General features: G+C 38.8%; 1 protein-coding gene across 4 annotated transcripts in view; it reads left to right on the top strand.

The window, feature by feature from the left end:
• Positions 1 to 26911, top strand: part of SCN8A (sodium voltage-gated channel alpha subunit 8) — a 185833-nt gene that overhangs the window by 122700 nt on the left and 36222 nt on the right. For all 4 annotated transcript variants that reach the window (XM_060195347.1, XM_060195346.1, XM_060195345.1 and 1 more), the window contains 2 exons: positions 16306 to 16438; positions 22877 to 23115. In XM_060195347.1, coding sequence (XP_060051330.1) covers positions 16306 to 16438; positions 22877 to 23115 — 372 coding nt within the window. The remainder of the gene's footprint in view (positions 1 to 16305; positions 16439 to 22876; positions 23116 to 26911) is intronic.

The following is a 26911-nucleotide window of genomic DNA, read 5'->3' as shown; positions in this document are numbered from 1 at the left end:
AGAACCAGGTTAAATTTTGACTCCCTGGCAGTTCTTTAAAAAATATTTAAGTCAAACAATACATTATATTTTTTTGTAAGAGACAGTCCTAGAAAGGCATCCAAGGAAAAGCTTGAACTTCAGAGTAAGGCAGAGGAGTGGGCTTAGAGGTATTGTTTTTCAGTATCCTCCCTTGTACTGTGTGGAAGGAAATTTGAAGAGTCAGTCAAGCAGATGGCTCTAGAACTTACTGGACGCTCTTATATTGTGGCCTACAGAGTGTTGCCATTAGACATTTGAGGGGCTGTAAACACTCATTACCCTGTGAGCACTTAGGATAGTCTTTACAATGATTCCAAACAATGTTGGTGATGGACTTGAGGATTCCCAAGTTCAAGAGGTCAATTCCCAAAGTTGCAGGAAGATGAAGGAGTGGAGAAGGACTGTGCTGTTACCAAGGGTTCAATACTAGAAAAACCCACTTTATTTGAAGCTACTAAGAAATACTTCCTTATTGTTAATGTTAAGGGGAAATTTCTGCATTATGTTAATTGGATGACAAAACAAAGTATATATGTGATTTGTATAGTATAATGTCATATTTATATAAAGGCAGATTTCATTAAGAAAAAAAAAAATAGCCTCTGTGCCTCGGGCCCAAGGTCCCAGGTTCAGTCTCCAGCAGTACATAAGCCAAAGCAGAGCCATATGCTAGTATCTATCTCTTTCTCTTTGTCATTTAAATAAAATTAGTTTTTTTTATTATTTATTTATAAAAAAAGAAACACTGGCCAAACCATAGGATAGGAGAGATACAACTCCACACAATTCCCACCACCAGAACTCCATATCCCATCCCCTCCCTTGATAGCTCTCCTATTCTTTAACCCTCTGGGAGTATGGACCCAAGGTCATTGTGGGATGCAGAAGGTGGAATTTTTTTTAAAAGGAAAGAAAGAAAAAAGACGACTGAAATTTAAAGTTTGGGAAGGGAAATTATAGTTTTTGTTTTCTTTTTCTGTTCTTTCCAGTTTTCCACAATGGGTATAAAATTATGACTCATGTGTTGTGTGATTATTATACTATAGTAGACATTTTATTGGGTTGTCAGAAAACTCATGTTACATTTTCACATAGAAAATACTTTATGGGTGGGGTAGATAGCATAATGGTTATACAAAGAGACTCTCATGCTTAAGGCTCCAGAGTCTCAGGTTCAATCCCCCGCACCACCATAAGCCAGAGCTAAGCAGTGCTCTGGTTAAAAAAAAAAATACAATAAAAAAATAGTAAAAGAAAAGAAAAAGAAAAATAGTTTATGACTTTCCTGACAACCCAACATTTGCATGAACCCATTTTATGGTTTTATCCTATTAACACGTGAGACTCGGGGATTTAGTAACTTGTAGAAATAAAACTTGGAAAACTAAAGAAATAAAACTTGCTAACTTGAAAGTTTGGGAATTTTCACTTTTTTTCTGAGCAAACTTTTTTTCTGAGACTAAGATCTTTTTCCTATGTCTTCATCTCTGAGCTGGAAAAATAGATGAGAGTCATTGCCTTCTCTCATGAGGAAAACAAGTGCCCTGACAATACAAAACTCACAGGTAGTTCAGAAATCATGTATTCATTTGCAGACATACAAGAATTATCTCATTTAATCCTCACAGCCCTACACTGTCTGCATTTTACTGAGGAAGAAAACAATGCATAAAGATTTAGGGCAACTTTTTTTTATTGTTGTAGTTATTGTTGTTATTGATGTCATCATTGTTGTTAGATAGGACAGAGAAATGGAGAGAGGAGGGGAAGACATAGAGGGGGAGAGAAAGATAGATACCTGCAGACCTGCATCACCACTTGTGAAGCGACTCCTCTGCAGATGGGGAGCCGGGGGCTTGAACCAGGGTCCTTACACCAGTCCTTGTACTTTGCACCATGTGCGCTTAACCTGCTGCGTTACCACCTGATTCCCTAGGGCAACTTTTCTAAGATTCTGCAGTGACCAATAGAAGTCAGATTTGAATTTAGACAATCAATCTGACTTTTAGGAGCAGTGACCACTGTAGTATGTAAAGTTCATTATGTTATATTAACTAAGCCAGGTACTTCATTTGTTTACATGACCCGAGGAAACTAACTTAATATCTTTGAGCCCATTTTCCCCAGTATTTTTTTATTGAGAAAGCATTGATTTACAGTGTTATTGTCAGTGTTATTTCCACATTTGCCCCCCCAATAGGTCTCAGTACTTTTTATTCTCCACCAGACCAGCCTATTCCCTGACATCCCCAAGCTCCTCTTATTTGAGTCTGTTTCTCTACTGATAAAGAAGAGATTTAAAAAAACAAACAAAAAAAAAACTTTTACTGTAAGGCTACTTTAGAGATGAGATATAATAATATATATATATAAATGTGAAGCATTCTTGATATTCAAAAAGCCAGTTTCCATTCCTTTCCCTTTCATTTTTCCCCCTGAGACGTAGATAGTAGACAGTGATATTTCTGACTTGCTTGTCTTGGACAGGGAAGATCCTTCTAAGAGTCTAAAGATCCTTTGAGGAGAAATATTGTACAATTATTTAAAAACACTATGGAAATTTGTGAAAGCTTGGATAGGAGTATGGTGGCAAAATTCTAAGGTCACTTTTATTTATTTATTTATTTATTTATTTATTTATTATTTGAGAAAGATTAATTAACAAAACCATAGGGTAGGAGGGGTACAATTCCATACAATTCCCACCACCCAATCTCCATTTCCCACCTCCTCCCCTGATAGCTTTCCCATTCTCTGTCCCTCTGAGAGCATGGACCCAGGGTCATTGTGGGTTGCAGAAGGTAGAAGGTCTGGCTTCTGTAATTGCTTCCCCACTGAACATGGGCGTTGACTGGTCAGTCCATACTCCCAGTCTGCCTCTCTCTTTCCCTAGTAGGGTGGGTCTCTGGGGAAGCGGAGCTCCAGGACACATTGGTGGGGTTTTCAGTCTAGGGAAGCCTGGCCGGCATCCTGATGACATCTGGAACCTGGTGACTGAAAAGAGAGTTAACATACAAAGCCAAACAAATTGTTGAGCAATCATGGACCCAAAGCTTGGAATAGTGGAGAGGAAATGTTAGGGGGGTACACACTGCATACTCTAGTGTACTTCTGCTTTCAGGTATATATTTTGCAGTAGTTTATGGATACGTGTGAACATAAGCTCTCTCTCACAGAAACTGGTGTATATCTAGGTTTTGGAACTTTGTTAGAAAGTGAATCGCCTGAGATGAAATTAGAGTGTACTATGAAAGGAAAGGTCTCACCCGAGTAATGAAGCTGAAGGGTTGTCATTCCACACGTGAAGTCTCTGGACACAGTCTGAAGTGAAGCATGTTGAGGTGGCAATCGTGTTGGTTAGGTTGTGATCGGCGGATGCAATATTATTTGATATGGATTGGGAGAGGCATACGGGAAAGTGGGCCCTATCCAAGGGTTCCAGGACTGGGGGAAGTAGAGGCTCTATAGTGGAGATGTGAGGTTCCTGCCGTCTTAGGGTTCAAAAAGACAATCGATAGTTAATGTTATCATCACATTGTTTGGTAATTGGGTTAACTTTGAAAAGTCCTTTTGTTAGGGTTTGCTGTACAGTACCCAGTATCCTGTATATAGCTGTGCTATTGGTTGCTTCTGATCTACTTGGTCTAGGCTTTTGAGAGACTCTGCATATCAATTACACAGCCTATATATTGAAAAGATTCAGTTTGTGTTTTGAAAAACTTCGAGACATACAATTAATTTTCCCTCTCTTGTATTAATTAACTAGTGATTTATATGACTACATTTTACTAGGAGTGTACATAAACAACATCCCCACCAACAAAAGACTGTGACCCATCCCTCCCACCCACTCCCACCCCCCACTGGCCCAGGAAGCTGCATGTCTACTCCTCACCATAGGGTTTTTACTTAGGTGCCCTACTTACAATTTGGTCAGGTCCTGCTTTTAGTTTCCCTTTCAGATCTTCTTCCTCAACTTCTGTTGATGAGTGGGATCATCCCATACTCATCTTTATCTTTCTGACTTTATCTTTCTCACTTAACATAATTCCTTCTAGCTCTGTCCAAGATGGGTCAGAGAAGGTGGGTTCATTGTTCTTGATAGCTGCATAGTATTCCATTGTGTATATATACCACAGCTTTCTCAACCACTCATCTGGTGTTGGACACCTGGGTTGTTTCCAGGTTTTAGCTATTATGAATTGTGCTGCTATGAACATAGGAGTACACACCTCTTTTTGGTTGGGTGTTATGGAGTCCTTGGGGTATAACCCCAGGAGAGGAATTACTGGATCATATGGAAGGTCCATGTCTAGCCTTCTGAGAGTTTTCCAGACTGCTCTCCACAGAGGCTGTACCAATTTACATTCCCACCAGCAATGTAAAAGGGTTCCTCTGTCCCCACAACCTCTCCAGCATTTGTTGCTGCTGTCCTTTTTGATGTATGCCATTCTCACAGGAGTGAGGTGGTATCTTAGTGTTGTCTTAATTTGCATTTCTCTGACAGTCAGTGACCTAGAGCAGTTTTTCATTTGTTTGTTAGCCTTTTGGATCTCCTCTGAGGTGAATGTTTTGTTCATATCCTCTGCCCATTTTTGGATGGGGTCATTTGCTTTTTTGGTGCTAAGTTTGCTGAGTTCTTTATATATTTTGGTGATTAGTTTCTTGTCTGATATATGGCATGTGAAGATCTTCTCCCATTCTGTGAGGGGTCTCTTTGTTTGTTTAATAGTGTCTTTGGATGTGCAGAAGCTTTTCAATTTGATGTAGTCCCATTGGTTTGTTTCTGCTTTAGTCTTCCTTGCAATTGGGTTTGATTCATCAAAGATGTCCTTGAGGTGTAGGTGGGAAAGTGTTTTACCAATGTTTTCCTCTAAGTATTTGATTGTTTCTGGTCTGACATCTAGGTCTTTGATCCATTTGGAGTTGATTTTTGTTTCTGGTGAGATAAAGTGGTTCAATTTCATTCTTCTGCATATTACAACCCAGTTTTCCCAGCACCATTTATTAAAGAGAGCCTCCTTTTTCCATTTAATACTTTGGGCCCCCTTGTCAAAGATTAGATGTCCATAGGTGTGGGGATTTATTTCTGGGCTTTCAATTCTGTTCCACTGGTCTGTGTGCCTATTTTTGTTCCAGTACCATGCTGTTTTGATGATGATGGCTTTATAATATAGTTTAAGGTCTGGGAGTGTGATGCCTCCATTTCTGTTTCTTTTCCTTAAGATGGTCTTGGCAATTCTAGGTGTTTTCATGTTCCAGATAAATGATTGTAGTGTTGTTCTATTCTCTTAAAGAAGCTTGGTGGAACTTTGATGGGTATTGCATTAAATTTGTATATGGCTCTGGGGAGAATATTCATTTTGATGATATTTATTCTTCCAATCCATGAGCATGGGATATCTTTCCATTTCTTGGTATCAGTTTCTATTTCCTTGAGTAGCGACTCATAGTTTTCAGCATACAAGTCTTTCACTTCTTTGGTCAACTTTATTCCTAGGTATTTGATTGATTTTGCTGAAACAGTAAACGGGAGTGATTTCTGGATGTTTTCTTCTTCAGATTTAGTGTTTGCATAAAGAAATGCCACTGATTTTTGTACATTGATTTTGTAGCCTGATACCTTGCTATATTGCTAAGGTCACTTTTAAAATGCTCTGATTTTTTTTTTTTTTTTTTTTTTTTTTGCTTCCAGGGTTATCACTGGAGCTTGGTGCCTGCACTATGAATCCAGTGCTCCTGGTGGCCATTTTCCTCACATTATTGGATAGGACAGAGAGAAATTGAAAGAGAAGAGGGAGATAGAAAAAGAGAGAAGGGTAGACACCTGTAGAGCTCTTTGCCTCTCGTGAAGCTTCCCCCTACAGGTGGGGAGTGGGGGCTGGAACCCCGGATCCTTAACCCCCCGATAGATTTCCAGTTATGTGTTTCCATTTCCATATGAAAGCAATTTAGAATCAGTGATAAGGTGAGCTTCCCTAGGAAACATGAGCAGAATCTGACATCTGCAGATGTTGTAGGATAGCTCTTTGGTAAGAACAGCTACAATTGAGGAGGTTGGAACTAACTATATTCCTCAGTAAATTTTGCATTTGAGTTAAGAAAAATGGAACACATTTGTAGTAGATTTAACTTTCAAAGTGTGTAAGGAAACTTTCCAAGTGCTTACCAACTGATGAGTGAGTAAGGGAAAACTGATAGATCCCTAGAATAAGATAGTATCCAGCTATATAAAGGAATTGATTCATTGTATAAAATGAATGAATCTTGAAAATATTACAAAATGGTGGTCCGGGAGGTGGCACAGTGGCTAAAGCACTAGAATCTCAAGCATGAGGTCCTGAGTTCAATCCCTGGCAGCACATGTACCAGAATGATGTCTGGTTCTTTCTCTCTCTCCTATCTTTCTCATTAATAAATAAATAAAATCTTTAAAAAAATAAAGAAAATATTACAAAATGAAAGAAGCCTTGCACAAAAGGCTATGTGTTATATAATTCTATTTTTCCCCTTTTTGATTTTTAAAAAATTTTTTATTTATAAAAAGGAAACATTGACAAAATCATAGGATAAGAGAGGTACAACTTTGCACAATTCCCACCACCAGAACTCCATATACCATCCCCTCCACTGATAGCTTTCCTGTTCTTTAACCCTCTGGGAGTATTGACCCAAGATCATTGTGGGATGCAGAAGGTGGAAGGTCTGGCTTCTGTAATTGCTTCCCCACTGAACATAGGCATTGACAGGTCAATCCATACTCCCAGCCTGTCTCTCTCTTTCCCTAGTGGAGAAGGGCTCTGGGGAAGCAGAGCTCCAGGACACATTGGTGGGGTCGTCTGTCGAGGGAAGTCTGGTCCACGTGATGCTAGCATCTGGAACCTGGTGGCTGAAAAGAGAGTTAACATACAAAGCCAAACAAATTGTTGAACAATCATGAGCCTAAAGGCTAGAAAAGTGCAGATGAAGTGTTGGGGGGTGCTCCATTTTGTAGATAGCTAGTAGGCATATTTTAGTTATATTTCAAAGGGCCTGTGATTATACTAGTTTTTGTTTGTTTGTTTGTTTGTTTCTTTTTCTTTTTTCCCCTGAGCCTGAAATCTGATATGCATGTGGATCCAAGTTATTGTCTGTGGAGATGATGTCATGGCTGGAAGAAGGACCAGAAAGCTGGATCAGGGAAGAGAGTAGCTCCTTAATATGGGAAAGGGGTATAAATATTGTTGACTATAAACCCCATCAATTTGATGTAATCTGGAACCCGTATTCAGCTTAGGAACCTGTGTGACGTCTGCATCCCTCTAGATCTGAACTCACATTCTGTGGTCATGAGTAGGAACATTCCAAGCTGTTCCAGTATCAGGACCCATCTTCCTCAGGTGTAGCATAGAGTATGCTGTCTATCCTCCCTTCGGAGGATGGGACATTCTCTATCATTGTTGATTGAAGTTGAGGGCAAGGTCCTATGAAGGCCCACAAAGAGGTCTATTTTGTTGTTCCTGATAGAAATGATTGGTAACAATGGAGAGAGGGATTTATTCGAGTTTTAGGCCCATCAAGTCTGTTTGGGAATCTCAGGACTCCCCAATTAGGGCCCCAACTGGTAGAATGGCCTGATAGTGACTAAAGAGTCACCGTTAAAGTATGCCAGTCTCTTGCCCTTATTCAGCTTTTGCAGTCCTTGCTTTACTAAGGTTAGCTTTGGAGTGAGTGAGAGAACTGTAATAGGAAGTAGGTGTGGAGGGTATCTAAGTGTAAGTGGACACTAATTCATTATGAACTTGATACTGACTCACTACAGACTATTTTGTTTTTTTGCTTTCAGGTATATATTTTGCCCTAATTTATGGATACATGTGAACATGTGCTCTATCTTACGGGACCTGGCCTATTTCTAGGTTTTGGGACTTTGTTAGGAAGTGAACCTCCTGGAATGGAATTAGAGACTACCATGAAAGGAAAGGTCTCACCCGAGTGATGAGGGTGAAGGGTTGGCAATCCATGCCTGACGTCTGTGTACATAGTCTGAGGTGAAGCGTGCTGAGATGGTACTCATTGCATTGATTAGGTTGGAATCGGCAGTTCAATATCATTTGGCCTGACTTGAGAGAAGCATGCAGGGAAGTGAGCCCCACCTTAGAGGTTCCAGGATTGGTAGAAACGTAGGCTCTATAGAGGAAGCAGGAGATTCCTGTTGTCTTAGGGTTTAAGAAGGCAATAGATAATTATTGCAATAATCACATTGTTTGGCAATTGGGTTAACTTTAAAAAATCCCTTTGTTAGGATTTGCTGTATCATACACACCATCGCCATATTTTATGTCCTTTGACATTATTTGCATACAGCTATGCCACCGGTAACTTTGTAGTATTTTTCCCTTTTTTTATTGATTTAATAATGATGAAAAAGACCATAGGATAAGGGAGGTACAATTCCACACAGTTCCCATCACCAGAATTCTGTATTTTATCTCCTCTATTGGAAGCTTTCCTATTCTTTATCCCTCTGGGAGTATGGACCCAGGATCATTATGGATGTAGAAAGTGGAAGGTCTGGTTTCTGTAATTGCTTCTCCGCTGGACACGGGTGTTGGCAAGTTAATCCATGCTACCAGGCTGTTTCTATCTTCCCCAAGTGGGGAAGGGCTCTGGAGAGGTAGGGGTTCCAGGACACATCAGTGAGGTCATCTGTCAAGTGAAGTCAGGTTAGCATCATAGTAGCATCTGGAACCTGGTGGCTGAAAAGCATTAAGATATGAAGCAGAACAAATCGTTTAATAATCAGAAATCTAAAGGTAAGACTACAGTTGATGAGATTTGGGGTCTCCATTTTAGAAAAGCTAGTAGGTCTATTTTAGCTGTACCCCAAGGGGCCCATGACTTTACTAATTTTTGCCTGAGCCTGACAGCTAACATGTAGATAGGCCAAAGGCACTGTCTGGGGAAATACTGTCAGAGTTGGAAATAGGACTAGAAAGCTGTATCAGGGAAGAGAGTAGCTCCCAGCTATGGGAAAAGTAAGCAAATATTGTTAACTGTAAGCCCTGTCAGTTCTATCTGGGGCCCATATTAAGCACAAGAGCCTGTGCAACCTCCTCGTTTCTTCAGATCTGAGCTTGCATTCTGTAGTCATAGCTAGGAACATTCTAGGCTGCACTCATTGCAGGACCTGTCTTCCTCGAGTGGCAGAGTATGCTGACCCAACCTCCCTTCAGAGAATGGGTCAGTCTCTACCAGTGTTGACCCACATTGAGGACAAGGTCCTGTATGTTCTATAATTCTATTTTTTTAGTGCAGCACTGGACCAACACAATACATAATACTATTGCCATGTAGTCTTTCAAAGTTTGATTTTCTCATTCTTTTCATTTTAGAGAGAGGGAGGGAGAGACAGTAAGAGAGAAGAGATACCATAGCACCGCTTCCTTATCCACTGAACTCCTTATGGTGCTCACGTCTATGGTGTCTTCATGTAGTATTGGTATTCAAACTTGATGTAGTATTGGTATTCAAACTCCATACACAGTAAGGTGTGCACTCTATTAGGTAAGCTATCTTCTGGTCCCTATATGATTACATTAACAGGAAATATAGAAAAGACAAATCCATAGAGACAGATGATTACAGACTGCAAAAGGTTAAGAAGAGATCACAATTTGCTTTTTCTTTGGTGTTAATAAAATATTCTCTAGATAATAGTGATAAAATTGTTAAACATTTTAAGTATACTATAAGTTGTATGTTTTAAAAAGTAAATTTTGTTATGTCCAATTTTTTTCTTGTTTAAAACTGAAGGAAAAAAATTATAACCAAAAATCTAAACTGTGATTCTAAGCTTTCAAAACCTCATCTAGGAAGAAGTGACATGTAAGAACTACCCACTCATCTTGGTATTTTGTAGGACCTGATTTTAACAGAGTTGATTTTTTCTAGTAATACCTATTTTCCCCCCTCTGGATACTGTTTTATCCTTCAACTGGTACTTCACACTTTTTTTTTTTCTGCCTCCAGGGATGCTCAGTGCCTGCATATACACTTTATACATAGTTTTAGTTTACATGTTTGTATCTTTACTTATTTATAGTTTATTTTGCATATGTCTCAATCTGATCTGATTAATATTGAGAGATTGCCTATGCAAACAATGACCAAAGCTTATATAAAAATAGGCCTTTTGTTTGTTTGTTTGTTTGTTTGCCTTCAGGGTTATTGCTGAGGCTCAGTGCCTGGACTCCAAATCCACTGCTACGGGAGGTCATTTTTTTTCCGTTGTTGTTGCTGCTGTTATTGTTGCTGCTTCTGCTGTTGTTGGGTAGGACAGAGAGAAATTGTGAGAGGAGAGGAAGACAGAGTGGGAGAGAAAGATAGACACTTGCAGACCTGCTTCACTGTTTGTGAAGCGACCCCTCTGCAGGTGTAGAGCCGGGGGCTGGAACTTGGATCCTTGTGCTGATTCTTGTGCCAGTCCTTGCTCTTCACACTATGTTCACTTAACCCAGTGCACCACTGCCCGACCCCCTAAAATATTTTTATAAAATAATTTATTTATGAGAAAGATAGAAGGAAAGAGAGAAAGAACCAGACATCACTCTGTTACATGTTCTGCTGGGGATTGGACTCAGGACCTCGGGACCTCATGCTTGAGAATCCAATGCTTTATTCACTGCGCCACCTCCCGGACCACCTAAAAATATATTTTTATCTACAACTTGCCTGAAGCCAAACCTCCTTTTCTAGTTAACCACCTAGAAAGACAGCCTGCTCTAAGTAAAAAACCTGTAGGAAGCCAAATTGTTATCTCTAGTAACAATCCAGGAAGCTAAACAAAATTTCTCTTAACAGTTGCCCCAAAATGTACAGAACTTGATTAACAAGTGACGACTTTCATAATTTCCCCTTCTGCTTTCACCTTAGGACTCAGAAGAGAAAATTAAATATGCAGTCCTAAATTACATAGGACACCCATTTCATGCCTACAGCTTCCCTCTTGAAGCAGCCTTTTATCACGGCACACCTATAGCATTCCCATTTTTCTGCTAGAAAGCTTACCCACTCCTCTGTCTGCGTTTCATTATGCCAAGATGTGGTGACAAGTAGCTGACTTCCTCACTTATGCCAAACTCAGAATAGATACCTTTGCTTCTCTCATTTGACTACTCTTCATTTATGTCCACTGTGCAGATGATTTTATACGTATTTACATGCTCTGTGTTCATATTCCTTCTTGAGGAAATTCCACTGTATAACCATTATTGCAATTGCACATTGTATAGCCCTGACACTAGAGTTATCAAAGTTTTCTATAAAAAGGAGGAGTTGACCAAGAAGTATTTTGACACCCAGTGGTGCACACACATTACCATGTGTAGAGACTAGGTTCAAGACCTGAACCCCCAGCTTCAGGGGGAATCTTCATGGGGGTGGAACAGTGCTGCAGATGTCTCTCTTCCTCTGTCTTTCCCCTCTCTTTCTCTCTGTCTCTCTCTTCCTTCCCCACAGTTCTTTCTATATGTCATTTAAAAAGGAAAAAATAAAAGAAATGGCCACACAAATGATGGACTCATCTTGCAGGCACCAAGCTCTGGTGACCCCTAATTTTTTTTGTTTATAGTATTATGAGATTCTAGGTGTGTAGCTTCACATCTATGTTTATGTATGTCTATACAGTTCACTGTACCCGCCACAAAGCTCTTATACCATCATATCAAATGAGCCCTTCCACCTGGTACCCCCCCTAGTTTTGATTTTATCATCATAGTTTGTATAGAATGTTACTGTGCTTTTAATTCCCTTGATGACAAATGACAGGTGAAAATTTTTATGAGCTCCTTGGCTTCTCATAAATCTTTTATGAATCATCTTTTTTTAATTCTTTAATTATCTTTATTTATTGGATAGAGACAGCCAGAAATTGAGAGGGAAGAGAGAAATATACAGAGAGAGATACATACAGACTTAATTTACCACATGTGAAGTTTCCCCCTTCAGGTGGGGACCAGGGTCTCAAACCCGTGTCCTTGCACATGGTAATGTGAGTGCTTAACCAGGTTTGCCACCACCTGGCCCCTCTTTTATGAATTATCTATTCAGATATTTTACCAATTTTTAATGGATTCATTTTTGATTTTTATGAAGTCCAGTGTATCTTTTTCTTCTCCTCCTCTTCCTTCTTCTTCTACCATGTTTTTGCCTCCTACCCAAGAAACTTTTGCTGACTCCTATGGTCATTAAATATTTTCTTATTATAAACTGTATAGTTCTGGAACCAGCAGAATAGCTTAGGTGGATAGTGCAATGCTTTGTCATGTATATAACTCAAGATAAAGCCAACCACACCACACTGGAGGAAGCTTCAGTACTGTCCTGTCTTGCCCTTTCTCTTTCTGTCTTTCTCTCTCTCTCACTCTCTAGCTGAAAAAGTTTGCCTGGACTTTTTTTTTGTTGCCTCACTGACAACAACAACATAATAAAAAATAAGATCAATAATAGTAATTACTATTATATTGTTGTTAACTTCATAGGTCTGATATTTACATTGAGGTCTTTAATTCAGATCAGATTTGTGTGTGTGAATTTAAATAAATGTTGACCTGGATGAAAATCCAGTTTTTCAACACCATTTGTTAAAAAAAAAAAGTTCTCCATTAAATGGACCTTTTTTCTTTATCTTTATTTAAATAAATTTAAATAAATTTTGAATTTAAATAAATGTTGACCTGGATGACAATCCAGTTTTTCAACACCATTTGTTTAAAAAAAAAAATCTTAGTTCTCCATTGAATGGACCTTTTTTCTTTTTTTTTTTTTTTTTAACTTTTTTTTATATTTGCTTATTTTCCCTTTTGTTGCCCTTGTTGTTTTATTATTGTAGTTATTGTTGTTATTGATGCCGTCGTTGTTAGATAGGACAGAGAGAAATGGAGAGAGGAGGGGAAGACAGGGCAAGAGAAAGATAGACACCTGCAGACCTGCTTCACTGCATGTGAAGCGACCCTCCTGCAGGTGGGGAGCCGGGGTCTCAAACAGGGATCCTTTAGCCGGTCCTTGTGCTTTGCGCCACGTGCGCTTAACCTGCTGTGCTCCTGGGCCTATTTTTCTATGCTTATGCCAATACTATATTTTAATGATCCTAACTTTATAATAAATCTTGAAGTAAAATAGTATAACCATTCCAAACAAAATACATCATTTTAAATATTATTAATCTTGCTAGTGATTATTTAGCAACTCTAGATTTTTTTAAAGAGATTTTTTTAATGTTGCTCCTTTGCATATCTTCTTGTTGGTTGCTTTAAAAAATTATTGTAGAATTAAGAATTGTGATAGTTTATACGCTAAATATCAATTTGGGCAGAGTTGGCTTTACATTCTAAAAATGTACTACATTTCTGCATTTACTAAACTCCTTCCAAATTTCCCTTAGCAAAGCTAGTATAATTTCTTTATTGGGGGATTAATGGTTTGCAGTCGACAATAAAATACAATAGTTTGTACATGTGTAACATTTCTCAGTTTCCACATAACTATGAACTGAGCTAGCCAGGCTGGCAGCTCCACATATTCAACCCCCAATAGGTCCTCCTCTGCCATCATGTTCCAGGACCTAAGCCCTCCTCCCCACCCCAGAGTCTTAAATATGTGGTATTTTTATACTATTGTGAAAGATATACTTTAATTTTTTTTAGCTTTTTACTGCCAGAATAAAGAAATAGCAGTTGATTTGTATCCTATGGCCTTGGTAAATTAATGTCTTTATCAGATTTGGTCTTTTGGCTTTTTTTTTTTTTTATGTTTTGAGTTTGTCTTATGTGTGAATGGTTGTTGCTTTTGTAAATTCCATAGAGTTCCCTACATGCACAATGTTGTCTCTGTCTATAATAATTGCAGTCTGTAGGCTTTTTATCTGTCTTTATTGCACTAGCTAGGATGAAGAAGTCATTGAGTAGAAGCAATGGAAACAGATAGCTTTCCTTGTTTCCAGTATTAGAGGGAAAGGATTTAATGTTTCACCAAGAAGTATGATGTTGGCTGTAGGTTGTCATAGATATCCTTTGTCAGATTGGAACTGCTAATTTCTATTTCTGGATTGCTGAGAAATTTTATTATGCAGAGATGTTGAATTTGTTAAATGTTCTTTTTCTGTATCTGTGAAATGATCATGTTTTTTTCCCTTTATTTTGCTAATGTGATGAATGACACTGAATTTTTTCCTAACATTGTACAAATCTTGCTTTCATGGGCTAAATCAGATTGGTCATAATATATGTCTTTACATGTGTGTGTTTGTGTGTGTATATACATAATTGAGGTCCTATTTGTTTACATTTTGTTAAAGATTTTTCATCTCTGCTTACGAGGGATATTGCTCTCTAATTTTCTTTTTGGTCCTTTTTGTCTTATTTATTAATATTAGTTATGCTAATTTTATAAGTCTAGTTAGAAATAAATTTGTTAGACTATTAATCCTTCTGTAAATGTTTGATAGAATTATTTATAAAGTATTCTGGGTTTCAGGTTCTCTTTGTAGTAAGATTTTTATTTCAATTTCTTTAATTGATATTGGCTTTTTAGACTTTTTAATTTGTCCTTTAATCAGTTTTTCTAAGTTATATTTTGATACATTTATCCATTTAATCCATGATAGTTCATGAAAACGTTGTTAATAATATATATTAATTATTTTTATCATGACGATAGGGTTTTTAACAATGTCCCCTTTAACGTTTCTGAAAATTTTGAATTTTCACAATTTTTCTTGATCAGCCTCAGTAGGGGAATTATAATTTTCTAATATTGCACTTATTTTTTTTTTATGAGAAAGGTATAGACAGAGACCAGAGACCAGATTCAGCTCTGGCTTATGACTGAATAGGACTTTGGACCCTCAGGAAGGAAAACCCTTTTTCATAGCTGCTATTCTACCTCCCCTAGGGGAATTATCTTTTAAAGAACCAACAGTTGGTTTTGGTTGGTGTTGTTTGTCCACTTACTTATTCACTAATCTCTACTCCTATGTTTATTATTTCCTTTCATCTACTTACCTAGAGTTTTATTTTATTTTGTTTTCAGTTTTCTACGGTAGAATCTCAGAGCTTGAGTTTATAACTATTTATTTTTTTATCTTATTATTTTTTTTTGCCTCCAGGGTTATTGCTGGGGCTTGGTGCCTGCACTACAAATCCACTGTTCCTGGAGGCCATTGTTTTCCCTTTTTGTTGCCCTTGTTATTATTGTTATTGTTGTCTTTACTGTTATTGTTGGATATGACAGAGGGAAATCGAGAGAGAAGGGGAAGACAGGAGGAGAGAAAGATAAACACCTGTAGACCTGCTTTACCACTTGTGAAGTGACCCCCCCTGCAGGTGGGAATCCAGGGGCTAGAATCCAGATCCTTACCCCGGTCCTTGTGCTTTGCACCATGTATGCTTAACCTACTGCCCAGCCCCCGCACACTGGCTTTTTCAAATACAAAGAAACAGAGGATACCATCAAAGATTCCTTGACAAAACAAATGCACTATCCAAGTGAGCTAGCCATATATATCATACCAATATTGCCCAGGCATGAAGTATATAAAAACATTATACCTTGTATAATAGTTTGAATTTTTCTGTCCCTTTTTGTTTGGGTTTTTGAACATTGCAAATAAACTCATAAAGTTAAAAAAATCAAAAGTGAAGTAAATGTTTATGTTATGTATGTAATATGTTTAAGATAACAAAAGCTTGCCATACTTTCTTAAAGTTGCTTTGAGGATATTCGGGTAAAACTTCAATGTGCTAAAGTTCCATGGGGCCCAGACTTGGCATTCAGAAAGAACAGTTTAGGAGAATGATGGTGTAAACATCTCTCACTCACTTTGCACAGAGACTTGACCTTTAATGAAATTCCAAATAAAGCTAAATTTGCCTTACTATGTCAAATTCTGCCCAACTACTGAGAATATAAGACTACAGTAGGAAAAGTTGGGTCTATTCCTAATGGGTCTGCTCCCTACCCTGTTCTTGGAATTGAGCAGATAAGATATTTGGCTCTACTCGGACTCTAGGGTTCATGGTAGATATGTATAAACTTAAATGAGTTGGTTGTATTATATAAAGAAATAAGTGTAATCTGTGGCCAGCTTGTTTCATTCTGCTTCTTGAAGTGAATATGGTGAAAGGAAGAAGATGTCATGAAGAGCATAAATTCTTACTCAGACTTTGCACTACTATTCAGTAAAGCCCCACCTAGGGTTTGGAAGGCTTTACTCACTTAATTTGCTTTTCCTTTTTCCTTTTTTAGGCTACAACCGAGGTGGAAATTAAGAAGAAAAGCCCTGGATCTCTCTTAGTTTCTATGGAACAACTGGCCTCCTATGGCCGGAAGGACAGAATCAACAGTATCTTGAGTGTTGTTACAAATACTCTGGTAGAAGGTATGTGCCCTGCAGTGTTGGTCCAAGATGCATAGACATATGTTGTGTGTATAAGTATAATCCCTGCCCCTTACTCTGAGTTTTGCAGAAGTTGTTTCTAGTCTTTAGAGTCTGCTATTATTTGTTTGTGTTTAATTGTCATGTGCTTTTTAAATATAAATTTTTATTTTATTTTAATGAGAGAGGTACAGAGAGAAAGACTGGAGCACTGCTCAGCTCTGGCTTCTGGTGGTGCTAGAATTGAACCTGGGACCTTGGAGCCTCAGGCATGAAAGTCTTTTGCAGAACCATTATGATATTTTCACAGCCCTGAGTTTTCAACACCTGCACCCCAAGTTCTTTTCCCAGGGGGCAGGCCATGGCACACCTGGTTAAGTGCACACCTTACAATGCACAAGGACCCAGGTTCAAGCCCCTGGTCCCCACCTGTAGGAGGAGAACTTCACAAGTGGTGAAGCAGAGCTACAGGTGTCTCTCTGTCTCTTTCCCTCCCTATCTCCTTCTCCCCTCTCTGCCTCTATCCAATAATGAATAAATAAAATAAAAATATTTTTTAAATTCTTTTCCCAAATATGGAAATAGGGAATCAAATAAGGATTTCAAAGCTAGTGCTAGCATCATATGCAAACACGTAAGAAGTCTGAAGGAATGACGTAAAGTAAGCTAGGGTCCGCAAGATACTTTCAGAGTCCTGTAAAGCTCGCTAACATATTTCCAAGAGCTGAAAAATTCACTAGAGCCGATTAGAAACTTTACATCAGGCTCAACCTGACACTGTTGACTGGCTACAGAAGAAGGGCAAACGCTAGAAGAAGAAAAAAAGTAAGCTAGAAGCTCTCAGCATCATGCAGAGCCAGTGGAGTATTGTGAGGCATAAAGAAACCTAGACTGAACTGTGATGATATAAAATGCTGGAATCCCCCTCATGCCTCTATTCTACAATATATCTTCCTCTTTTCTTTTTTAGCTACTTATAACCCTTTTGGTTTTCCCTTAAGGGCAAATGCATTGTGCATTTTGATGATTGCACCTAATTCTGCTTCTCTTCAAACACCCCCACATGCCCATAAATACATTTGATGTGTGAATAGGTAAGCTGAAGCCTCTCTTGCTTAGGCACTCTGTGCCACAGGGAAAGAGCAGCCAGGATTGAATCATAGCATGTCTGCTGTCACTGTCTGAACTGAGGACTGGAGCCTCCTCCCTGACATTGCTAGGCCTGCTGAGGATTAGCTAACGATGCTTCCCTTGCACTGCAGCCCCCCAGCATCAGTTTTCTGTCCACCTGTGGTCTGTACTGCAGGATCCTCTTGCTTTCTTTGACAGTAGATTCAGTGATGAGAGTTTATCTCCTAGGTTTTTGATTGGGGTAGCAGAACGTGTTAGTGTTTCATGACCTCTCTTTGGAGGCATTAATGCTTCCATCCTCTGAGAGTGGTATATAAACCATTGCAGCATATTTTGTCTTTTTCTAGTCCTTTTTCCTGTCATCTTTCTCTTATGCTATGCAGAAAACTGAGAAATTTTACACATGTACCAACAGCTATATTTACTATAAGTTACGAATCCCTCCAATAAAAATATTTTTAAAAGAGAGAACTTCAGAAAATAAAATGAAATAAAGAAAGTTGATAATTTTTTCAGATATTTCTTTATTTTTAATTTTTTATTTGTAAAAAGGAAACACTGACTAAACCATAGAATAAGAGGGTTACAACTCCATACAATTCCCACCACCAGAACTCCGTATCACATCCCCTCCCTTGATAGTTTTCCTATTCTTTAACCCTCTGGAAGTATGGACCCAAGATCATTGTGGGATGCAGAAGGTGAAAAGTCTGGCTACTGTAATTGCTTCCCCGCTGAACATGGGCATTGACAGGTTGATCCATACTCCCAGTCTGCCTCTCTCTTTCCCCGGTGGGGAAGGGCTCTGGGGAAGCAGAGCTCCAGGGCACATTGGTGGGGTCGTCTGTCGAGGGAAGTCTGGTCCGCATGATGCTAGCATCTGGAACCTGGTGGCTGAAAAGAGAGTTAACATACAAAGCCAAACAAATTGTTGAACAATCATGAGCCTAAAGGCTAGAATAGTGCAAATGAAGTGTTGGGGGGTGCTCATTTTGTAGATAGCTAGTAGGCATATTTTAGTTATATTTCAAAGGGCCTGTGGTTATACTAGTTTTTGTTTGTTTGTTTTTTTCTTTTTCTTTTTTCCCCTGAGCCTGAAATCTGATATGCATGTGGATCCAAGTTATTGTCTGTGGAGATGATGTCATGGCTGGAAGAAGGACCAGAAAGCTGGATCAGGGAAGAGAATAGCTCCTTAATATGGGAAAGGGGTATAAATATTGTTGACTGTAAACCCCATCAATTTGATGTGATCTGGGGCCCGTATTCAGCTTAGGAGCCTGTGTGATGTCTGCATCCCTCTAGATCTGAACTCACATTCTGTGGTCATGAGTAGGAACATTCCAAGCTGTTCCAATATCAGGACCCATCTTCCTCAGGTGTAGCATAGAGTATGCTGTCCATCCTCCCTTCGGAGGATGGGACATTCTCTATCATTGTTGATTGAAATTGAGGGCAAGGTCCTATGAAGGCCCACAAAGAGGTCTATTTTGTTGTTCCTGATAGAAATGACTGGTAACAATGGAGAGAGGGATTTATTCGAGTTTTAGGCCCATCAAGTCTGTTTGGGAATCTCAGGACTCCCCAATTAGGGCCCCAACTGGTGGAATGGCCTGATAGTGACTAAAGAGTCATTGTTAAAGTATGCCAGTCTCTTGCCCTTATTCAGCTTTTGCAGTCCTTGCTTTACTAAGGTTAGCTTTGGAGTGAGTGAGAGAACTGTAATAGGAAGTAGGTGAGAAGGGTATCTAAGTCTAAGTAGATATTATTTCATTATGAACTTGATACTAACTACAGACTATTGTATATTTTTGCTTTCAGGTATATATTTTGCCCTAATTTATGGATACATGTGAACATATGCTCTGTCTTATGGGACCTGGTCTATATCTAGGTTTTGGGATGTTAGGAAGTGAGAAATTTTGATAATTTTAAAAAGCTAGTATTGAATGAATAATTGTTCCAGACACCAAGACCAGAGCACCACTCTGGCATATGTGCTGCCAGGGATCAAACTGAAGCCTCAGACTTGCAAAGTATGCACTTTACCTGCTGAACTACTTCTGCTCTGACTTTATTATTTTTTTAGAGTTAAAAAAGAGAGAGAAAGAAACCAAAACACTGCTCAGTTCTGGCTTATGATACTGCCTCGTGTTGAACCTTGGAGCCTCAGGCATGAAAGTCTGGTGCACTACCTTTATGCGATCTCCCCAGCCCTGACTTTATTTTAATGCAAAACTTAAAGTTATTATTTAAGAATGAAGAGGCAGACTCCTATCTACCAAATGGTTTAGAAGCCACAATTGAGAATTCCAAATTTTTACAAATAATGAAAAAATTCTACCTGTTCTGCCTCATGCTATCCTGTTGCAAACATGCTCAGTGGGATCTAATAAACTCAACGGAATTCACTATCAGAAAAGCAGTAAGCTGTGCTTCTCAAAGCATTAAAGCTGTGGGAGAATGGAAGAGTTGGTAGAATAAGAATGAGGAAGTGCTGATGATATTTGATATTACTGATTCTCAAATAAAACAGTTTTCAAAAACTCCCCTTTAGAGGTGGTGGGCCTTAGCTGTTGCTACCATGGTTTTTCTCAATCGACAAATAAGCATCAGGTGTCAGTATCATTAGCTCTGTGGTACCTACCTTTCCCTTACAACTGCAAATCTCATGAAGGTGAGGGCTCTTGTTCGTCAGCATGTTCTGAGTGCCTACCATAGTGTAGATGCTTCAGAACTATTGAACTGAATTGAGAAAAGCCCCTGCTGTCAGAAAAATTATCGTCTACCAATATCATCATCTTGGTGGCATTCGGAGGCTCTTTGAAATAAAACCCAGTACCCTGAAATTGAAACTTACAGTACTGCCTCTGAAAATGTTCATAATCAGAGAGACCCCCACAAACTTTTGGATATCTATCACACCTCCCATATGTTAACTTGTTTCCCCCAGATCAGATCTTAGCCATTCCAGGCATGTGGTGTCGGCAACTGCTTACATAGTTCTGAATCACTTTATATACCTCCTTAATCACCTAAGTAGTCATTTCCAGTCCCTAAAGTGCCACATTGACTTACTTTCTGTAGAACAGAGATTACCCTTTTGAGTAAATATGGGTGAGAAAGATCCAGTATCCCTGGAGGAATCTTCTTGGTGCCCCCAAAGGGTAGGGAAACCCCTTTTAACTGTCTGCTAAAGATTTGGAGCCTAGTTCCAAATGTAAAACATTACAATTATGTCAACTGTCAGAAATGTGAACAGTTGCTGCTTCAACCTCCATGTGCCAGTAAGCAGCAGACATTTGGAGAAGGGAGGAGATAAAAAAGGAACAGAACCAAATTCCCAAATATGTACTACAAGAATTTATGGAAATAAGAGAACCTTTTCATTTTCTTTTTGGGGAAAGAAAACTAAATTTACCTTGGAAAGGGAGGGAGCTCTATGAGGAAGAAGCCAAAGCAAATTTTCTTCACAGACTTCCTTTCCCACGCAGACTCCCACGTGGCGCTTACTGTGGCCCTTAAATCTGGAAAACCAAGGCAACCATTTTCTTAGCAACCAGAGAGCCAATCAAAAACCCAGTCAAAGCACCCCATCTAAAATAAAGTCATCACCATGGGCACCATCCAGCTGGTTGGAAAAAGGGAAAGTAGATGAAATTGAGGCGGCCATCTTGTTCTTTGTGTAATGTTAGGAAACTTTTTTTTTTAATTCCCTAAATGGTTTGATTTTTGTCAACAGAGTTGGGCAAGGGAGTATGATAGTGAATGCAATTATACCCAATCCTGTAGAACCTTGCCTCTCAAATTGTGATTACGCTGACAGTTCTTTAAAGTTACACCACTTAAGATCCTCCTGTGTCAAGGCCCTTGGAATTTTGTCATCCTACTATAGTATGTCATGATTAGTTTGAGGTTATCACCTAGGGCTTTGTATCTGTATTATTATAGCTGCTAGCCACCTGAGTAGCAGTCTGCCTTTAGTGTCTAATTTTTTTGTGCTTACTCTGTGCTTAGCAAATGACCTTAGAGATCATCTAATTCACCAGTTTGTAGTCAGTGTTTATGAGAGTCCTTAGATTTTAGGGAAGCATCCTGGGGGGTGAGGAGGAATATTGCATTGGCTAGTGTCCATGCTCCTATTCCAGCTTTAAATATTCCTGCTTCTGAGTAGTTTCTGGTTTGTTTATTTTGCTTATTGGATCTTGTTTGGGAAAAGCAGGTTCTGCTTCTGAAAGTAAAGAGGGCAACTTGGGCATAGAGCAGTAGTAGATAAAGCATTGCACCCTCAGATATGAAGTCCCTAATTTGATCTCTGGCATGACATATTCAGAGTAATGCTTTGGTCCTCTCTCTTTCTCACTACTTTCATTAATAGAAAATTAAATATTTTTTTAAGATTAAAGTGAGAGATGAAAAAAGCCAAGAGCTGAGATAAAAGTAGAGAAATAAAGAAGAGACAGTGTGCGAGAGAGAAAGAAGAAAAAGAAAGAGGATAGATGAGAATGGAAAGAGTAAAAGAGCAAGAGACAAAAGGGAAGAGATGAGAAATGAGAAAACAGAAGGGAAGAAGTAAAAGAAAGTGTCTTACATTCCTAATTGAATCCTAAGTAAACACTCATTGACATATACCTTGGCACCACAATGGACATATTCCAGATGGTGGGTTGGTTGTCACTGATTATTCTGCCAAGAAAGATAATAATAGCAAATACTTCTGTAGCACTTATTATATGCTCATGTGTCCTGAGGCACAAAGCCCTCATATATCTACATATGATATACTTTAGTTCATTTGATTAATTGAAGTTACCTGCTCTAGCTTCCAAAATTAGTATCGGAGCTGGTAACTGTATGCAGGCATGTCTGACTTCAGAATTTATGCTTTTAACTATTCTGTGATAATTTAATATGATGACTGCCACCTATTGTGCACTTATCTTGTGCCAAGCAATATGCTGCCTGTTTTATGTGTATCAACTCACACTACAGTCTTGCTGAGAACACAAAATTTGTGAGAATGGAAGCCAGTTGAACGGGGAGTCAGACTCCAGAGGCCAAACTCCTATCAATGATGCTAGTATATAATGGATGGATTGAATTTTGTTTATCACTATGTCACTATGAATAAGGAGATGACCCTGTGGTACTTATCTTCTCCTTTCCGATGGGAAACACTCAGGAACATCTGTTTCTGCCAACCTTTATGCTAATGCCACCAGCAATACTTGTGACCTAGTAAGGTTTCCTGGCTCTGCCCTTTGTTTCCTCTGGGAGAAGGAGGTCACCTTTGTTCTTTACCCACTACAGAGCTGGAAGAGTCACAGAGAAAGTGCCCACCATGCTGGTATAAATTCGCCAACACTTTCCTCATCTGGGAGTGTCACCCCTACTGGATAAAACTGAAAGAAATTGTAAACTTGATTGTTATGGACCCTTTTGTGGACTTAGCCATCACTATCTGCATCGTCCTGAATACACTGTTCATGGCAATGGAGCACCATCCTATGACACCACAATTTGAACATGTCTTGGCTGTGGGGAATCTGGTAAGATCGAGCACTGTCCTCATGAATTTATGATAGGGATGGGTTTAGCCTTAAGGACACCTTTGATCCTAGATGCTGGAGAAGTTTGTTTGCTTGTTTGCTTTTTTCAGTTAAAAGGAAAGTGATAGTTAGTTGGAAGACGAGTGTTTTCCACATATGTCACATCACCAGCCACTTCTGCTTACCATTGTGATCCCTTGGCTCTTTCCTCTTTCTGCAGAACTTTGAAGACGTCATGTAGGAGCAATTGGCAGAAAACCAACCCTGGTGATAGAATAGGAGGCATGATACAGTGGGTTGGTTTCAGCAGCCTGAGCCAGGGACTTCTAGATTTTTCTATAATTCTGTTTCTCATTGATTTCTGCATTGCTCTTCCAAATCTTTCACCCTTCATCTTTACTAGCAACTACCTCATGTTTTTAGTATATCAGGGGACACTCTTAGTACATCGCATGCAACTATATATTTACCTTCACTTCATGGTATTTTAACTATTCATATGGAGACTCTTTACTGGAAATATTTCATTCCTCCAATCCAACTTAATGGGCAGTCATCCAGTTTCTGCCATTAGTTCATCTACCCAAATTTTTTTTTCATGTTAACTTATGTCACATGTTTATTACACTATTTAGAAGATAAACATATAGTTTTTTAAAAAGTAGCTTATGATGAGAGTCGGGCAGTAGTGCAGTGGGTTAAGCGCTCGTGGCGCTAAGCGCAAGGACCAGCATAAGGATCACAGTTCAAGCCCCCGGCCCCCCCCCTGCTCCCCCACTTCACAGGCAGTGAAGCAGGTCTGCAGGTGTCTGTCTTTCTTTCCCGTCTTTCTTTCCCTTCTTTGTCTTCCCCTCCTCTCTCCATTTCTGTCTGTCATATCCAGCAACGACGACATCAATAACAACAATAATAACTATGACAACAATTTAAAAAAAAAACAAGGGCAACAAAAGGGAAAATAAATAAGTAAATATTAAAAAAAATTTTAAGTAGCTTATGTAGTGTTTTTCTGAAGTCAAGTAGTTGTGAACTGGGGGTTCTTTAGTACAAAAATCAGAAATAGAATAGGAAAAAACAGTAAGGAATTAGTTGGAAAGAATTCTCTTAAGTCATCTGGACCTTTATTCCTTAGGAATTGTATCACAAATACACTAAATCTAGATGTTACCATTTATTCTAAACATGATCTTTGCCTAGTGTTTTCTCCCCTCCTCCCTGTTCTTTTTTCACGTGTATGTGTACATGAAGTTAAAGTATTATGTTATCATTTTGCATCCTGAATCTGAAAACTCACATGGCGAAAGGGCCCTTTATCTAGTTAAATCTTTGTAAGCTTTTGCATTACCTGGTGTATACCGAGCATGATTCTGTGATCCCTTCAGACTTCACACTATGCTCACTGCTATACTGTAAATTTTTCTTTGCAGCCTGATGAAATTCCCATAGTCTGCAACTAGGAAACTCCCTGAGGATGTCCAGGAAATCTATTGATAGATTTAGAAATGTATATGAGAGGTGGGCTTCCGACATAACCCAGGGTCTTGACCATTGAGCAGCATTTTGATCTAAATGTATGTCACACATCACACAAATCATATTGAAATACGTTGTTTTTGTTGTTGTTTGTTTGTTTCTTGTCATCACCAGGGCTTCAATGTTCCAGGATAACTTTTTCAGGTAGAGACAGAGAGTGGAAAAAAGGGTGGGAGAGAGAGGAAAAAAAAAGAGAACACACAGCATTACGGTTTCCTTCAACGTCATGGGTCCAGGCTTTAACCTGGGTCATACACATGGCAAAGTGACACAATATCCAAGTGAGCCATTTTGCAGCCATTGAGGTGATTATTATTATTTTATCATATAATGAAAAATTTTACTTAGTCAATTTTATTGTTGATGGTGGTATCAGTGGTTTTTTCCTTATAATGTTTTATTTTCTCAGTCTTTACTTTCATTTGGTTTTTACAGAATCATTTCTTGAATTCCAAGGAATTTTGAGAGGCCATTTCACCTATCACTAGTAGAGCCACTCTCACACAAAGCCAGAAAAGAACGTTATTTTTTCCTTTCTTAAAAATCTACAGAAATGTAGCATCACACTTAAATTAGCTTAGTGAGCACTCAGAAAACCACGCAGAACTTTCAGTGAAGAGGAAAAAAAGAGAAGGTCAGCAGCTAATATTCAAGGACTCCATGAGACAAGCTAAACATCGACACTATTATTTTTTTTTCTTTGTCCTCCCTGGGACTTTACCACTTTAGGTCAACTTTTTCAGATTGAGAGAGAGAAAAAAAAAAAAAAAGAAAAGAAGGAGGGAGTTGGGCAGTAGCTCAGCAGCTTAAGCACACGTGGTGCAAAGTGCAAGGACTGGTGTAAGGATCCTAGTTCAAGCCCCAGGCTCCCCACCTGCAGGGGAGTCGCTTCACAGGCGGTGAAGCAGGTCTACAGGTGTCTGTCTTTCTCTTCCCCTCTTTGTCTTCCCCTCCTCTCTCCATTTCTCTCTGTCCTATCCAAAAATAATGACTTCAATAATAACTACAACAATAAAACAACAAGGGCAACAAAAAGGAATAAATAAATATTTTTTAAAAAAAAAGAATAAGGGATATCAAAGCTTTCCCTCAGTACCATTGTACTTCCACCTGTGGACCAGGGACTCAAACCTGGGTTCTACACATGATAAAGCTGGCACCGTCCCAGATGAGCTCTGTTACCAGCCTCCATAGCCACATTGTAAGATAAGAAAGCACTCTAGCTGCAAGAATTTTCAGAGGCAAAGTACAATTAATAAGGGAGATGGGAAGCAGTAAGTGGTTCAGGATATTTTGCACTGTCAGTGAATCAGATGTGAGGATGAAGGGGAAAAAAAATCACAAGTGGGGTCTAGATTTGGGAACCTTTATAACTGGGGTAGGGATGATTAAGGAAGAAACAGGCTTGGAGTTTAAAATCCAGAACTTTGTTTTATGTATATTCCATATGATGTGTCTGTTCACTGAACCAAGATGCCAAGTAGGTTGGTTAGATATTTGCTGAACCTCAGGGAACTTTATATCATGAGTGTATACTGGACAGTACTAGAAACTCAAAGATACGGTTTTTCTCCCTGTCACACCAATGCTAGATTTGTCAGAGAGAGAGAGAACACATAGTTGAACATCAGATGTGGAGTTTGGTTCCTATTTAACATAGCTTAACTTTATTTTACTTACAAGTCATTGATTTCTGTCTAGGACTGTTTTTCATTTATAAAATGAGGATAATAGTATTTTATTGATATACAGGATAGGAGCCATGCTGTGGTACACCTTGGAGAGTACACAGGTTACTATTGTGCACAATGACCCAGGTTCAAGCCCCTGGTCCCCACCTGTAGGGGGGAAGCTTCAAAGCAATGAAGCAATACTACAGGTGTTTCTCTCTCTCCCTTTCCCCTCTCAATGCCTCTCTGTCATATCAAAATATAAATAAATATTTTAATGGACAAAATAAAAAGCTTTTGGAATAGTGTAATTACTCTACAAATCTTAGAAACTGCATTAGTCTAATTCATGAGAATTTTCAAAGGCTTGAAAATTCAGTAATAGTGCCTTTGACTGAGCCTCAAAACAAAGAAGTATGGTTAAGAAAGTGGTGGTACACTGAATTATTTCTTTGTGTGTGGTTTTCAGTTCTATCCATTATTATTTATAATGTATTTAATTCATTACTATCATTTGCTTCACTGTTTTAAATGTTTCTTGATGTGGCCAGTGGATGTCCCTCCAAACTGCTTTAGTGTCTTTTTAACACATC

Source organism: Erinaceus europaeus, chromosome 7 (assembly GCF_950295315.1).
Source record: "Erinaceus europaeus chromosome 7, mEriEur2.1, whole genome shotgun sequence".
In the NCBI taxonomy this organism is placed as follows: Eukaryota; Metazoa; Chordata; class Mammalia; order Eulipotyphla; family Erinaceidae; genus Erinaceus; species Erinaceus europaeus.
This window is presented reverse-complemented; position numbering and strand designations above follow the sequence as displayed.